Here is a 14,265-nt window from a genome sequence, read left to right as displayed (position 1 = left end):
AATAGGCATCTTCGGGCAATTACAGTGTTTTGACATGTTCACGAGTTGTGAAAAGTTAAAGAATGGTCCCTATAATGCTGCTGAGAATTACAGACTTCACCCCAGAAGGCGTGGGCTTTCCGAGAGTAGTCTTCTCTGGAGACGGCAACTCAGGGCGATTTTGATTCCAACTTTACATTCTTCTCTATGTTCTTTTCTTACAATGAACATTTTGTAATTTGGTAAGTATTTTCTGATCCATTTTGAAGAGGAAAATTTCAGCACAAGTTCCAAAAGTACTGTAATTGCTCAAATGCCTCTTACAGAAAGAAAGGAAAGAGACCAGGGACAAAGTTGTGTGAACTCATCTAGAAGTTTGGTTTGGCTGCAGAAAAAGAAATGCAAACATGAGAAGCTTTGGTCTCACAAGCAGAGTAAGGAGGGGAGCGGGCCTCACCCTCCAGGCCGCAGTGAGCAGGGGCACTGCCACTGAGGACTAAAGGGACAGACAAGCCAGGGGCAGGGGGGAGGGGGTGGAGGCTGCAGGGCGCAGAGGAGCCCTCCCCGTCCATGGCCTGGACAGCAGGCAGAAGAGCCCAGTGAGCAGGGCCCTGTGAGGTGGTTCCTGGATGTTCATTCACATGGACACTTGGGGGAGAAACAAACTAGGCCTGTCCAGCCCAGCCACCAAGTGGGGCTTGTGGAAGCCCTGGACACAGGACTTTTACATCTGTGTCCCTCTGTACCCACGTTCAGGGGCCGGCAGGACTCAGCTGAGGGAGGAATTGGAGGCAGCACTGGCTTAGAGCAACTCCCTTTCTCTAAATAAGGCAACAAACAGTGGTTGTCAATTTGAAAAACCAAGTCTGCTGCTGTCCTAAACAGACCGAGGAAGGTTCACCCAACAGCCTGCTCGCCAGGTATGGCTCTTCCTGCCACGTCCCTGAGAGGGTAAAGCGAGGCCACGCGCACAGGCCTGGGGAGGGTGGACGGTGCCTGGCTGCCTCAGCCTTCCAGACCTCACCGTGCTCTCTGGAAGCCTCGTCCAGGGCATTTCCCAGGTGAGACGTGGTGCCTTTACCATCGCGAAGGGTAACCCCAAGAAGACAAACCAGAGCCCCTAGGTGGTCATCCATACCACCCAGGATGTCCTTGTTCTGTCATTTTATAAAGGAGGCAAGGTTGTGCCCGGCGTGGCAGAGCCAGGACATGCTCCCACACCGTGGACTCTTAATGTAGGTGCCGAGCATTACAGGTCGTCCTGGGTACAGCCTCTCCCTGGGCCAGTGAACTGGCTCTTCACCAGCCTGCAGCACCTCCACACACTGTGAGGAGGAACTTTTTTCCTAGTTTAATGTATATGTGGAAACACGAAAGGGATTATATTCGGGGAAAATATAAACTACTGACGATGTAAATGTGAAGGACCCCTCCTACTCCTGGGCCAAAGTTAGGGCTAGTGTTAGACGGACACTGACGGGTGGCCCGACACCACGCTGGTGTCTCCCCCAAAGGGAGTGTCCCCCAAAGGGATTTCAGGCAGAGCTTCCCCACCAGAGACGACAGAAACCGCTAGTGAACATCACTCTCTTCCCCCCTGCTCCCCGAGCCAGGCCACCACCCACACGGGCAGCAGGGCGTCCACCTGGCCCCCACGCAGTCCTGGACAGTTTAGGCACTAAGTGCACTGGGCCGCTCCTATAGCCTGCAGTCCAACAAGGTTCTAAAACTGGGGCTTTGGTTTTGTAACATACAATTCTTTTCCCTTGATGGGTACAGAGTACAACAAAATTAGTCATTTTTATTTAAAAGAAACATTACAAGTAAGTGTGCAAAATTAAATTTCATGATTAAATACACATAAAAGTAACATGCATACTTCACATTGAAATCCACAGACAAAGTTAGCTGATTACATGACAGTAAAAGAACTGGCAAACTGAGAATTTGCTGCTGCAGATTTTAATGTTTGCAACCTGAAATCAAACATAAAATTAAGTTTTAAGGGAATTTAAGAAAATTAAATATATACCTCAAGTACTACTAATAATATAGAGCCCATAACCTATTTTAGTTACCAAACGTTAAAAAAAGTATGTGCCTCTCATTCCCAGAATGTTAGTGTGCAGCTAGTCTTAAAAATGGGGAGAAAAGATGGTGAGAAAGGGAAGTGGAATCGGCCGGCCGAGGCATCCTCTCCAGGCCCACAGAAACCAGGCACTGCTTTGTTGAGACGCCCGTTTCCCTTGGTATCCTCCAAATTAAGTGACGCTTTCTTCTATGACTAAGTTTTAAAGTCTATGCGTTACTCTGTTGCCTACGTGTAACAGGGAAACTCCCTTTGACCCAGAGTTTCACCAGGAGGCCACAGGCACTGCTCACAGGGTGGGCATGGTGCTGCCTCAATTCCAATGGCTCCAAAAAGACGAGGACGCACGACATGCAGCTCTTGAGGGAGACGCCAGACCTATGCCCTCTTTCTTCAGTTTAGATGGGAGAAGGGCTTCCTTCCTCCTTTCCTAAGGCTGCCGGTATGATTGTTCCACTTAAATCTGGTGAGAACCAACACTTACACGTGTGTTCACCTCCCCATTACAGACTCAGTAAAAATGATGAAATCTGTCGCCACAAACAAATTTCACTTTGTCCCTCCTTTTTTCCACGTACCCCCAGTTTGTCCGGAGCCCCAACTGCAGGTGGCCGATGCGGCAGAACCAATGAAGTGAGCGTCACGGCTGAATGAAAGGTAAAGCCAGCAGTTGGGCGTGAGTGTCCACGTGCCCTGAAGATTCTTCCTTTAACACTGGACTCGGGAGGTCTGGCTTTGGAAAACAGACGACAACGTATGGCTTCGCGACAAGGTCCCAGGCCATCCCCCCAGCCCATCACCACCACTCCCAGGAGCTCGAGGGGCCGCTGGGTACCCAGGGCCTGTGGTGCTCGCACTCCTGGTGGAGGGTCACAGCTTGTCGTCGGTCATCTCCAGGAACTGCGCATACACGTCCCGGACGCACTCCCCCTTGGGGTTGAACAGGAACTTGTAGTAGCTGCCGTCCGCACAGATCGCTGGGCAGAGGAGACCATGTCACTCAGGGTGGAAAGCAAGCAGCCCGCACTGAGCTCACTGCACAGGCTGAGTGCAGGCTGAGCAGCCCCGAGGGATCTGTGGGTGGTTGGGGCACTCGACCGAGAACCCCACTGTTCTGGGGGTTCTGCATCTACTCAGCTAGTGTGGCGATGGGGGAACCCTCTTTGGTCGCTGGTTCCAAGACCAAATGATCTGCCTCACTGACTGCCCGGGAGACCCCGGAGGGCAGGTGGCTGTGCGGACCCTGAGAGGGATGCACAGGACCCCCAGGAGAGAGGAAGGGCCACCAGTGGAGCTGGTGGGGCGCTGACCACACCTGGAGGCCACTCTCCTCTGGAAGGACCACTTACCAATGACAGCATTTGGCTCTGTTCCAAAGGCACAAATGCATGGAGAGCCTGAGGGAACCTGAAACTTGGAAAAACTCCACTTGGAACTGAAGTATTTTGGAAGGAAACTGGCTGATGCCAAACTGTGAGGACAGGAAGCAAAGAAAGTAAGTTACGGTCACATAACAAAGTTAGAGACACAGCTCTCTTTAATGTCGGCTTAGCCTTAATGATTTAAATTCTATTTTTGCTTTTAATTTTTATCTTTCACGTGAAAAAACTAAGTTGTTACAAATGGGTTTATTATAAATCCAGAAACCATCAGCACCAGAAGGGGCACAGGGCTCTACTGCCACCAAATTAATTTTCTGAACAGCTAACACAAGGATGATGGTTGGAGTTCAGGACCAAGTTCTACCTCATTGGAAGGTGCCTGGATCCTCATCAGATATTTTCTAAGGAGCTAGTGGAAGGGGAAGTCGGGATGCCACTGTCTTAGCATCAAGTAATCTGCACTGGTTTTCAGAGAATCAAATGAACGACCAAAGAAAAGCATCCCGGCTGTGACTCAGACTGAGTGGGGCAACACTCAGGCAATGTTCTGTCCTTCTAACTGGAAAACCTACCTTGATTGTTTATTCCTTTTTGGATCTTCAGCTGCAAAAATGTGCACCGTGCCGTGGTCACTGGACACACAGATAAGAGAAGCGTCCTGATTGAAGTTAATGCTGCAGAGAAACCAGACGAAGCTCGGGTCTCATGTGGACGCAGGAGTGAGCCCTGACCTCAACCCCCCGTGGTCAGGACAGTCATTTTAAGAACCACCCCTCCTGACCAGCTGACGGGGCTCAGCACAGAACCAGATGGTCAAAGCGAGGGCACAGCCCCTCCTCAAGTGCCAGGGAGAGGGAAAGGGCTCCCTGCAGACCACCCTGCCACCCCAGGGGCCCTGAGGCCACCCAAACATGCCACTTGAAGGAGAAAAACCCCCCTCCAACAACCCAGGCCCTGTAGAGGTGGGCGTCACGCAGGCTGGCTGGAAGGGCCCGAGAGCACACAGATGGGAGAGCGGGCTGCACCAGAGGCCCCAAGGACACTACATCCAGCATCCAGATACTAGCTGTGTTTTTATCACTCAGGCCCCAGTGCAGCTCCACACCTGCAAAGGCCACAGACACAAAGAACGAAGTCCCACCCAAGCAGGGGTGCAGCCCTGTCAGAGCTACAGACACTGTGGGACATGGTAACAACCACCACAGAAAGAGCAGGTCAACCTCACAGGAGGCTGAAATGACTACAGATGGGCTAACTAGGCCTCCAGTGTTTGCCTGAAGATGCTACTGAAAAATAAGTTGGAGGGGGCTTCCCTGGTGGCACAGTGGTTAAGAATCCACCTGCCAATGCAGGGAACAGGGGTTCGAGCCCTGGTCTGGGAAGATCCCACATGCTGCAGAGCAACTAAGCCAGTGCACCACAACTACTGAGCCTGTGCTCTAGAGCCCGTGAGCCACAACTACTGAGCCTGTGCCACAACTACTGAAGCCTGCGTGCCTAGAGCCTGTGCTCTGCGACAAGAGAAGCCACCGCAATGAGAAGCCCGTGCACCGCAACGAAGACCCAACACAGCCATAAATAAATAAATTTTTAAAAATAAATAAATAAATAAGTTGGAGGGACAGTGAAGAGATGAAATAAAACAAGCAAATTCTAACAAATGCAGGACAATGGGTTCATGGTAATCATAATATTCTCTCTACTTTTGTGTATATTCCCATAATAAGTAAACAGTTAAATTAGTAATAATAAAACAAGCTAATAAAACAGCCCCTACCAGCAGAGCAGCCCCCGCCCGCCTCGTGGGGGTAGTCCCGACTCTCCTCCGGATCACACAGGGCCCCTTCTCTAGGGTAAAATAATGTGCTTTCTTACCAATAAATATTAGCTGCTTGAGATCCTCTTCGTAGTTCCTGGATTAAATGCCCTGATGAAGTATCAAATATTCGTATAAGGGTCCCCTTTGAAAAACAGTGAAGTGTTTCATTATCAAAGATTCACAACTTTTTAGTTTTCTTCAAATGATTTATATTCACAAACCCATTAACCCATCCGACCCGTTCCCAAACTCACCCACATCATCTAAAACTCAACTTTCCCTCTGTTGTTACCGAGAACAGACTGGAGTCTCTTTAGTCCGACTGCAGCGGGCAGGGGCCGAGAGAGGGTCAGGGAGACCCAGGGCCCAGGCCCACAGGCATGGCCCTCTCGGAGCCCCGTGCACACGCTCCCCTGGCAGAGGCCCCGGGCTGTTTCACACCCTGAGAGCCATCAGTTCACTCACTGTCCAGAGAAACGGCATCTTAATTATAATGCCTACAGCCAGTTAGAAAAACACTAATTCTACTGCCAAACAGATGGGGCACAACCAAATAAAATGACTTTTGGACTCTCTATGTCAACTATGACTTGCTTCCTGAGAGAAGGTGGCTAAGAGCCTCTCAGGGGTCAGGATCTTCAGGGAACGGCTGGTTTCCCGGGAGCCTGCACCCTACGGCGGGAGACGCCACTCTAGGGGCACCTCTGTGGGGCAGGGACACCCACTTACTTTCTCAGACGCGGTCGCAATTCTTGTTCCCTGCAGGTTGAGAGCAATGCAGCTCAAGACGCCCTCATGGGCAGGAATGTCCACTGGCGGCTTCTCGGTGCTGGCCAGGTCCACAAGCTGCACGTGGCCCGTGTGCGTGCCCGGGAAGGCCAGGAGTGAGTTGTTACTATTGGGGCACAGGACACAGAGGCCTAAACAGAGACAAGGAAATGCGTCAAGGACTCAGGACCGTCTCAAAGCTTCTGCTTTTCCACAACCATACCTGCTCCCTGCCCTCCAGGTCCCATGAAAAAGTAAGAATAATTCACAGAATCTTTTCCCTGTGAAGGGCAGCAGAGGGCCAAGCAAAGCTCCCTCCCATGAGATGGCTTCACAATTGGAAACATTTGCTGAACTTATTACTGAATAAACTTTATCAAATGTCTGTCTTTTGGGGTGTCAGCCACGAGAATGCAAAATTGTAAAATCTAAAAATGAATCCTTAAAAAATAAATAAAATAAAATAAAATAAAAATGAATCCACTAACAGTAACATAAAAAAACCAAAACTTAAGAATAAATTTAACGACAGATGTAAAAGACACTATAACACATTGCAAAGGAAAACCAAAGACGTGGTGGGTGGAGAGCTGTCCTGTGACCACAGCTTGGAACCTACCTTCACCCACCTACAGAGTAAGTGCAATCACAGTTAAAATCTCTGCAGGCTTTTTTTAAGAAACAGACAACCTGTCACTAAGTTATAAGCAAAGTAAAAGATCCTAGAATAGCCCCCCAATTTCTTATAAAATAGGAACAACATTAGAGGACTTATACTACCTAATTTCAAGAATTATCTTGAAGTTCCAGGGACTTCCCTGGTGGTGCAGTAGTTAAGAATCCATCTGCCAATGCAGGGGACACGGGCTCGATCCCTGGTCCAGGAAGATCCCACATGCCGCGGAGCAACTAAGCCTGTGCACCACAACTACTGAGCCTGCACTCTAGAGCCTGTGAGCCACAACTACTGAGCCCACATGCCACAACTACTGAAGCCCGCGCGCCTAGAGCCCGTGCTCCGTGACAGAAGAAGCCACCGCAGTGAGCTCATGCACCGCAACGAAGAGTAGCCCCCACTTGACGCAACTAGAGAAAGCCCGTGCGCAGCAATGAAGACCCAACGCAGCCAAAACTAAATACATACATACATACATGTATGTATTGAAAAAAGAATTATCTTGAAAAAAAAGATAATTGAAGTTCCAGAAATCAAGGTCATCTGATATTGGCATAAGGAGAGAAACACAGACCACTGGAGCAGAATAAAGAGTCCAGAAGAATCTTACACTTATTTGATTTAAAAAAAAAAAAAGTATCAAGGTAATTCAATGCAGAAAAAATAGTCTTTTAAACAAATGGTAAATGGACTTCTCTAAGCAAAAAAGAAAAGGCCACAAGCAGAAACATGAAAACTGTTAAAAGAGAAAAGCTCATTGGTTAAAGTAAATATAGAGTAAAAGTAGTAATATCAACCACATACAAAGCTAGTGGGAAGGTTAAAAGACAAAGGTAGTGGGCTTCCCTGGTGGTGTGGTGGTTGGGAGTCCACCTGCCGATGCGGGGGACAAGGGTTCATGCCCCGGTCCAGGAAGAACCCACATGCCACGGAGTGGCTGGGCCCGTGAGCCATGGCCGATAAGCCTGCGCGTCTGGAGCCTGTGCTCCGCAACGGGAGAGGCCGCAACAGTGAGAGGCCCGCGTACCGCAAAAAAAAAAAAAAAAAGACAAAGGTAGTAAAATCATCTACATCCACAATAAGTAAAGGATACACAAAGCAAAAAGATATAAAACATAACGTCAAAAACAGATCGTGGGGAGAGGGGAGTAAAATGTAGGGTTGTTAAAATGCATTTGAAATTAAGAGACCAGGCCATTTAAAATAATCACATGTATATATACAGATTGCTATATATAAACCTCATAGTAACCACAAACCAAAAATCTATAATAGATACACACACACAAGAGAAAGGAATCCAAACATAACACTAAAGACAGTCATAAAATCACAAGGGAAGGGATTTTCCTGGTAGCACAATGGTTAAGAATCCATCTGCCAATGCAGGGGACACAGGTTTGATCCCTGCTCCGGGAAGATCCCACATGCCGTGGAGCAAAACTAAACCCATGCGCCACAACTACTGAGCTTGCATGCTACAACTACTGAAGCCTGCGTGCCTAGAGCCTGTGCTCTGCAATGAGAAGCCCACGCACCGCAATAAAGGGTAGCCCTGCTCGCCACAACTAGATAAAGCCCATGCACAGCAGTGAAGACCCAATGCAGCCAAAAAAAAAAAAAAAAAATCACAAGGGACGAGAACAAAAGAAAAAGGAACAAAAAAGACCTACAAAAACAACCCAAAACAATTCATGGCAATAAGTACGTACCTATCAATAATTACTTTAAATGTAAATAGACTAAATGCTCCAATCAAAACACAGAGAGTGGATATATACACAATGAAATACTACTCAGCCATAAAAAAGGAATGACATCTTGCCATCTGCAGCAACATGGATGACCTAGAGGGTATTTTGCTAAGTGAAATAAGTCAGACAGAGAAAGACAGATAATGTACGTTATCACTTATATATGGAATCTAAAAAATAATTACAATATGACCCAGCAATTGCACTCCAAGAGAAATGAAAAAATACATCCACAAAAAGACCTGCATGTAAACATGTACAGCAGCTTCTATTTATAACAGCCAAAAATCTGGTATGGATCAACAGCTGTGGTATATCTATATGATGGTATATTACTCAGTAATAAAAAGGAGCAAAATAATAGCACACTCACAAAAACATGGAGGAATCTAAAAAATATTAAGCTAAGAGAAAGACACCAAACACATCTGAAAAGGCAAAACCTGAAGGTCAGGCAGGGAAGGGCACAGCCTGGGGAAACTCCTGGGTGACGGGATTGTTCTGCCCTGACTGTGGTGGCAGCTACACAACTGTTTACAATGACTAAAGTTTAACAAATGATACACTTAAAATGAGTTTTATGTAAATTATACCTCAATAAAGCTAGAAGAAAAAACTCCAAAATTTTAAAAGCAAAGTTAACATGATAAAATGAGTAACAAAGTCAGCCACACATAATCCACCAGCCAGAAGAAAAAGGGAAGGAAATGTCTCAGAACTTAATAAAAACATGGATTCCAGGGCTCACCATAGAGCTCCTGAATGGCTGACAGTGAAAAATCCCAAGAGGGACTCCGATGATTCTGGTAAGAGGCAGGATCTTAGAACCACAGCGAGGAAGCGGGGCTGTGACCGCGGGAAGGTTCAGGGGAGAAGGTAGGGACCGAGGTGGGGAGCTTGCATCTCCCAGACCCTTCCCCAGAGCCCCAGATGCCTCAGGACCCACCACTAGGGTGACACCACTCCAAGACCACCTGGAGGAGAGGCACCCAGCATGGGTCTGCGTCCCGCCTGGATCAGACCCAGGAAGCCAGTTTCCACCATCCATCCTCCTCTGGATTCTTACCTTTCGGGTTATAGCAGGTTTCAAAGACGTGCAACTGATGAGGATTGTGTGTGAATGTAAACACCTTGATCATAGAGTCCAAAACAACCACAATTCTGGAAAGAAAAAAACACCATCAGAATTTCTCTCCCCCAAAGTGACACTCAAACATTTTGTGATATTTGTTCTTATCATCTGGAAACAGAAACACCGCAAAGAGCAAATACAAGAGGGTCATTCCTGGGATTTCCCTGGTGGTGGCTAAGGCTCCACGCTCCCAATGCAGGGGGCCTGGGTTCAATCCCTGGTCAGGAAACTAGATCCCACATGATGCAACTAGGAGTTCGCATGCTGCAACTGAAGATCCCGCATGCGACCCAGCACAGCCAAATTAATTAATTAATTATTAAAAAAGAGGGTCATTCCTGAACCCAGGCACTGGGCAGCAAGGTCTGTGGAGCAGGTTGGCAGGGAGCCCCTGGGCACGAGGCTGGCACTAGGAATGAGCGCCTCTCACCCGCTGGAGGAAAGTATAGCCCAAGGGTTGGGAGGGCATTGTCATCAAATATTCTGTCTAGAGTAAGAACCAAGTAGGACACAAAGGCAGAATTCTATCTTAACACACTTTTAGACACGTCCTGACAATCCAGAAATGTAAGAAAGTGTAATATCCTTGATTTGGCTCCAGGATTTGCATTACTACGAGTCCCTAAATGCTGACATTCCTGGAAGAAACAAGTCTACCTATGAGTGCAGGGATGACAGACCCCTATTCACACTTGTCTGGTTCAGCATCTGTCCTCCCACAGCCAAGTATAACATGTAAATCACACCACAGCCGAGCATAACATGTAAATCACACCAAAATGCAAAGTGATGAAGCTTTGCTCTACCTCCATCAACATACTAGGAAAAACTCCTGTGCTCTCCTAAACCCCAGGAAGGCAACAGCCGAGAGAGAGAGACCTGCTACTTTCAACAGGTGAGATTCAATGACACCTTCTCTGTGAGGAGTTCCTGAATTTTCCTTTACTTTCAGATTGAAACATTTACGAGGCAGCATTTGGACAAGTGTGGGCTAAGAGGGAGGCAATGCAAGGTTCAAACTCGAGTCCTCAGTCTGTACCTGTCGGGTGGGACGGCTCCCCTGAAGGACTGAGAGCTGGGGGGGCAGGGCTGGCCGGGGGCCAGGTCCATGGAGGTGCACTTCACCCACACCCACCAACCACTCACCTGTAAGTGATCCTGGGAGGCAAATAAAACTCACTGCCTTCCTTATGTCCTTGGGTCATAAACTACAGTCTCACGTTTTTATACATCGTTTTCCTGAACACTTCTCTTCCTTCAATATAAAATGATTTCAGCCATCTTCAGAGAAAGTGACTGTTCCACCTCTAAAAATGAGACACCAAACCTACCTATCTCGCCGTAATTTGGCAGCCTTGACTTCGGTAGAAAATTCTATTTCAATCACAGTCTTCTTCTTCAGGTCATCCCAGATCATCACTGAAACAGGAAAGAATGTAAGAACATGGTAATGAACAGGCCAGGGGCTGGCTTGCTAAGGCCACTCCTGAAGGGGTCCTCACATCACAAACACCTGACTGGGAGCTGGCGGGGGGTGAGGGGACACGAGGCTCTCCCACTGGCAGGACGGTCCCGCCCCCAGGTCTCAGACCCGCCCCCCCGCCCCCCCCACCCTCCTGTTCAGCAACCACACACCTGCGCACACCTCAGGCAGCCAGTCTCTGCCTCTCTACCCACACAGGCATGCACACAGACATTCAAGCACACTTGAACCTCCTCTCTGCCAAACCTTGCCTAGTTTTTAGGCAAACTTCTCTCCACCTCTCTTTCCTTGGTTCTACTAGACTGAGCCAAAAAGCAAGCCCAGCCACAGGTACCAAGTGCTACAGATAAACCTGGATTAAGAAAAGAAAGGGTCCGGCTGTGCTAGGAGGTCACGCAGGCTGGAGGCAACATGCCAACTGCCAAGCAACTAGCCGACACTGGCTACAAGACCTCCTCCGCCTCCATGATGCCCCTCACTGCTTACGGCGGCTACCTCTGCAGTGCCCGAGCCTATCACTATTTCCAGCGGCGCGGCTCCCAGCGCCAGGCTGCAGAGAACAGAAGACCTCGGGAGTCCTGTAGAGCTGGGGGGCTTTTTTCCTTGAGCAGAGAGACCTGAGGCATGCTGTGGAAAGACCTCACCTGCTATCATTTCTGAACCAAGAGTATCAGGGCCTTAATGGTTTTCGAACTCTGCTGGGAAAAAGTGTCCACGTTTTCTCTGGTACAGTCAGTTTGGAGAGGCTACTGAATTGTAACAGGAATGGGAGGGTGAGGCACACCTACAGACATTAAATATTTTACCACGTCAAAAAAAAAAAAGAAAAGATGGGCTTCCCTGGTGGCGCAGTGGTTGAGAGTCCACCTGCCGATGCAGGGGACACGGGTTCGTGCCCCGTTCCGGGAGGATCCCACATGCCGTGGAGCGGCTGGGCCCGTGAGCCATGGCCGCTGGGCCTGCGCATCCAGAGCCTGTGCTCTGCAACAGGAGAGGCCAAAACAGTGAGAGGCCCACTTACCGCAAAAAAAAAAAAAAGAAAGGGTTGTTTCATGGGGAAATCAGACACATAAAAACCAGGGCCAGTGTTCTTCAGCCCTGACTGTTCTCGCTCTGCTTCAAGCTCTGGAATATCTTCTGCTCACACTACAATCTTCCGTCAGGATGGATTAGCAGTTTATGTCCCAAGGGCTGAGACAATTTACAGACAACCCTGGAGGATGAGGAGCGTGTGTCCAGACCTCTTTTCCACTTGAAAAGCTGGGTACAAAGCGTGTGGGGTGAGGGAAATAAGCTCCCTAAACAGTCAGGTTACGGCTGACTGAGAATGGAAGGAAAGAATGTTTCCCCTAAAGGTCCCAACACCATGACCAACAATAGCCCGGTGGAATTCAGGGGTAAGTTTTGCCATAAGGGGTAAGTATCCTAAGTTTCAAATCAAGAGAGAACTGAATACCAGCCTACCAGAACTTCCAAAATTATCAAGTAACATAAGAGGTATTTACTATCGAAGAGGTTATAATTTATAACCACTCAAAACTGAAGCGGAGACTAGTGCTCTTCTTGCTCCTTCAAACACCATCTTTGATAAACTTCTCCCATCGGCTCTTCCTTAGAGGGCACCAACATGTCAGTGAGTAGACAGTTACCTTACTGAAAATAGTATCTTCCCCAAACCAGATGTTCACGACCTTCTGGGCAAAGGACACTCTACTCTTGAACACGAAAGCATCAGTGAACTTCCTCTGGCCCTGCAACCTAACACCAGAAAGCCTACAACTCAACACAAACGCAAACCGGCCCAAACCAGACAGAAGCCAACAGATGCGCATGTCAAGGGTGTCACAAATACGGGTGAACTCCATTTTCAGAAACATCTGGAAACAGTGTGATGAAGCCCCAGAGGCAGCAGCACAAATTCTCATTCACAAAAGCAAAGTGACCAGACACGATGCCTTCGGTAGTGAGAAAAATCCATGGCCTCTGAGGGCTGTGAGCTGCCTTACTGCAGGAAACCAAAAATTTTAAATGTACTGGGCGGGATTCTGTGTGTCTGTCTCCTGATACAGTTCCTAATAGCAAAAAATATATTTCAAAATTCTGGACTTCCTCCTAAATGGAAAGGGCCTCTCTGCTTCCTGAACAGCACCCTGTCAGGACCCAGTGGGTGACCGTGACAAACCAGTCTCCTCCAGTCCTGTTTTATTCTGTTTTCACAAACCAAAGACACCAGATTCTTTACACTGTAACACCATGCATCTTAATTGATAATTATTAAAATATTAAGCAGTAATTTTGACATTGAAAAAATGTATTTTTAATCTTACAAAAGTTTAAACAGACCAAGTTCTTTTTTAAAAATTGCCCTTAGCACACTACAAAAAGCTTAAATTTTACTCAAAATGTTCAGTTAGAAAATTTCTTTCTTCTAAAAAATTTTTTCCTTCTGCAAAATTTCTGAGACTTTCACTTCTCGGAATTTTTTACTGAGAATAAGATGTTACAGGTGAAAGAGACCCCAGAGATTATCCGGTCCACTGCTCCCTTGGGGGCGGGGAGCAGTGACACCCCCCAACAGTGCCACAGGTGGGCTAGGCTCCTGACTCCTCACCAATGATCAATGAAATTCTTCATATGACAAAGACTGATCCAGCGGCAGAATCTCTGCCCATCCCCAAGGAGCCCAAGTAATTCTTCTTCCTTTTTTAAATATTTATTTATTTATTTATTTATTTTTGGCTGCATTGGGTCTTCATTGCTGCGTGCGGGCTTTCTCTAGTTGCGGCGAGCGAGGGCTACTCTTCGTTGTGGTATGCGGATTTCTCATTGCGGTGGCTTCTCTTGTTGTGGAGCACGGGCTCTAGGCATGCAGGCTTCAGTAGTTGTGGCTCACGGGCTCTAGAGTGCAGGCTCAGTAGTTGCGGTGCCCGGGCTTAGCTGCTCCGCGGCATGTGGGATCTTCCCAGACCAAGGCTCGAACCCATGTCCCCTGTATTGGCAGGCGGATTCTTAACCACTGTGCCACCAGGGAAGTCCCTCTCCTTTACTTTCAAAGAGCCACACTCTTTACAATGCCATCTCTTTGAACACAGACACACACACACACATACCAGGAACAACACTCCTCAACCCAGAGCCCAGCTGTTGTCTGTTCTCTGTGTTTCTGTGAGTCAGTGGCTCTCT

The 14,265-nt window shown here is 47.9% G+C and overlaps 1 protein-coding gene and 1 pseudogene across 5 annotated transcripts in view; one reads left to right on the top strand and one right to left on the bottom strand.

Annotated features, from left to right (window-relative positions):
- Window positions 1–2,798: 2,798 nt before the first annotated feature.
- WDR45B (WD repeat domain 45B) overlaps window positions 2,799–14,265 on the bottom strand; it is a 28,599-nt gene continuing 17,132 nt past the window's right edge. For all 5 annotated transcript variants that reach the window (XM_067715715.1, XM_067715713.1, XM_067715714.1 and 2 more), the window contains 7 exons: window positions 10,931–11,018; window positions 9,534–9,628; window positions 5,999–6,189; window positions 5,326–5,411; window positions 4,023–4,124; window positions 3,418–3,539; window positions 2,799–3,045 (listed from right to left, as the gene is read on the bottom strand). In XM_067715715.1, coding sequence (XP_067571816.1) covers window positions 2,939–3,045; window positions 3,418–3,539; window positions 4,023–4,124; window positions 5,326–5,411; window positions 5,999–6,189; window positions 9,534–9,628; window positions 10,931–11,018 — 791 coding nt within the window. In that variant the 3' untranslated portion in view covers window positions 2,799–2,938. The remainder of the gene's footprint in view (window positions 3,046–3,417; window positions 3,540–4,022; window positions 4,125–5,325; window positions 5,412–5,998; window positions 6,190–9,533; window positions 9,629–10,930; window positions 11,019–14,265) is intronic.
- LOC137212383 (cytochrome c oxidase assembly protein COX14-like) lies at window positions 11,475–11,911 on the top strand (annotated as a pseudogene).

This window comes from Pseudorca crassidens, chromosome 19 (assembly GCF_039906515.1).
Source record: "Pseudorca crassidens isolate mPseCra1 chromosome 19, mPseCra1.hap1, whole genome shotgun sequence".
Lineage (NCBI taxonomy): Eukaryota > Metazoa > Chordata > Mammalia > Artiodactyla > Delphinidae > Pseudorca > Pseudorca crassidens.
The sequence above is the reverse complement of the archived record's forward strand: the minus strand, read 5'-3'. Positions and strand labels throughout refer to the sequence as shown.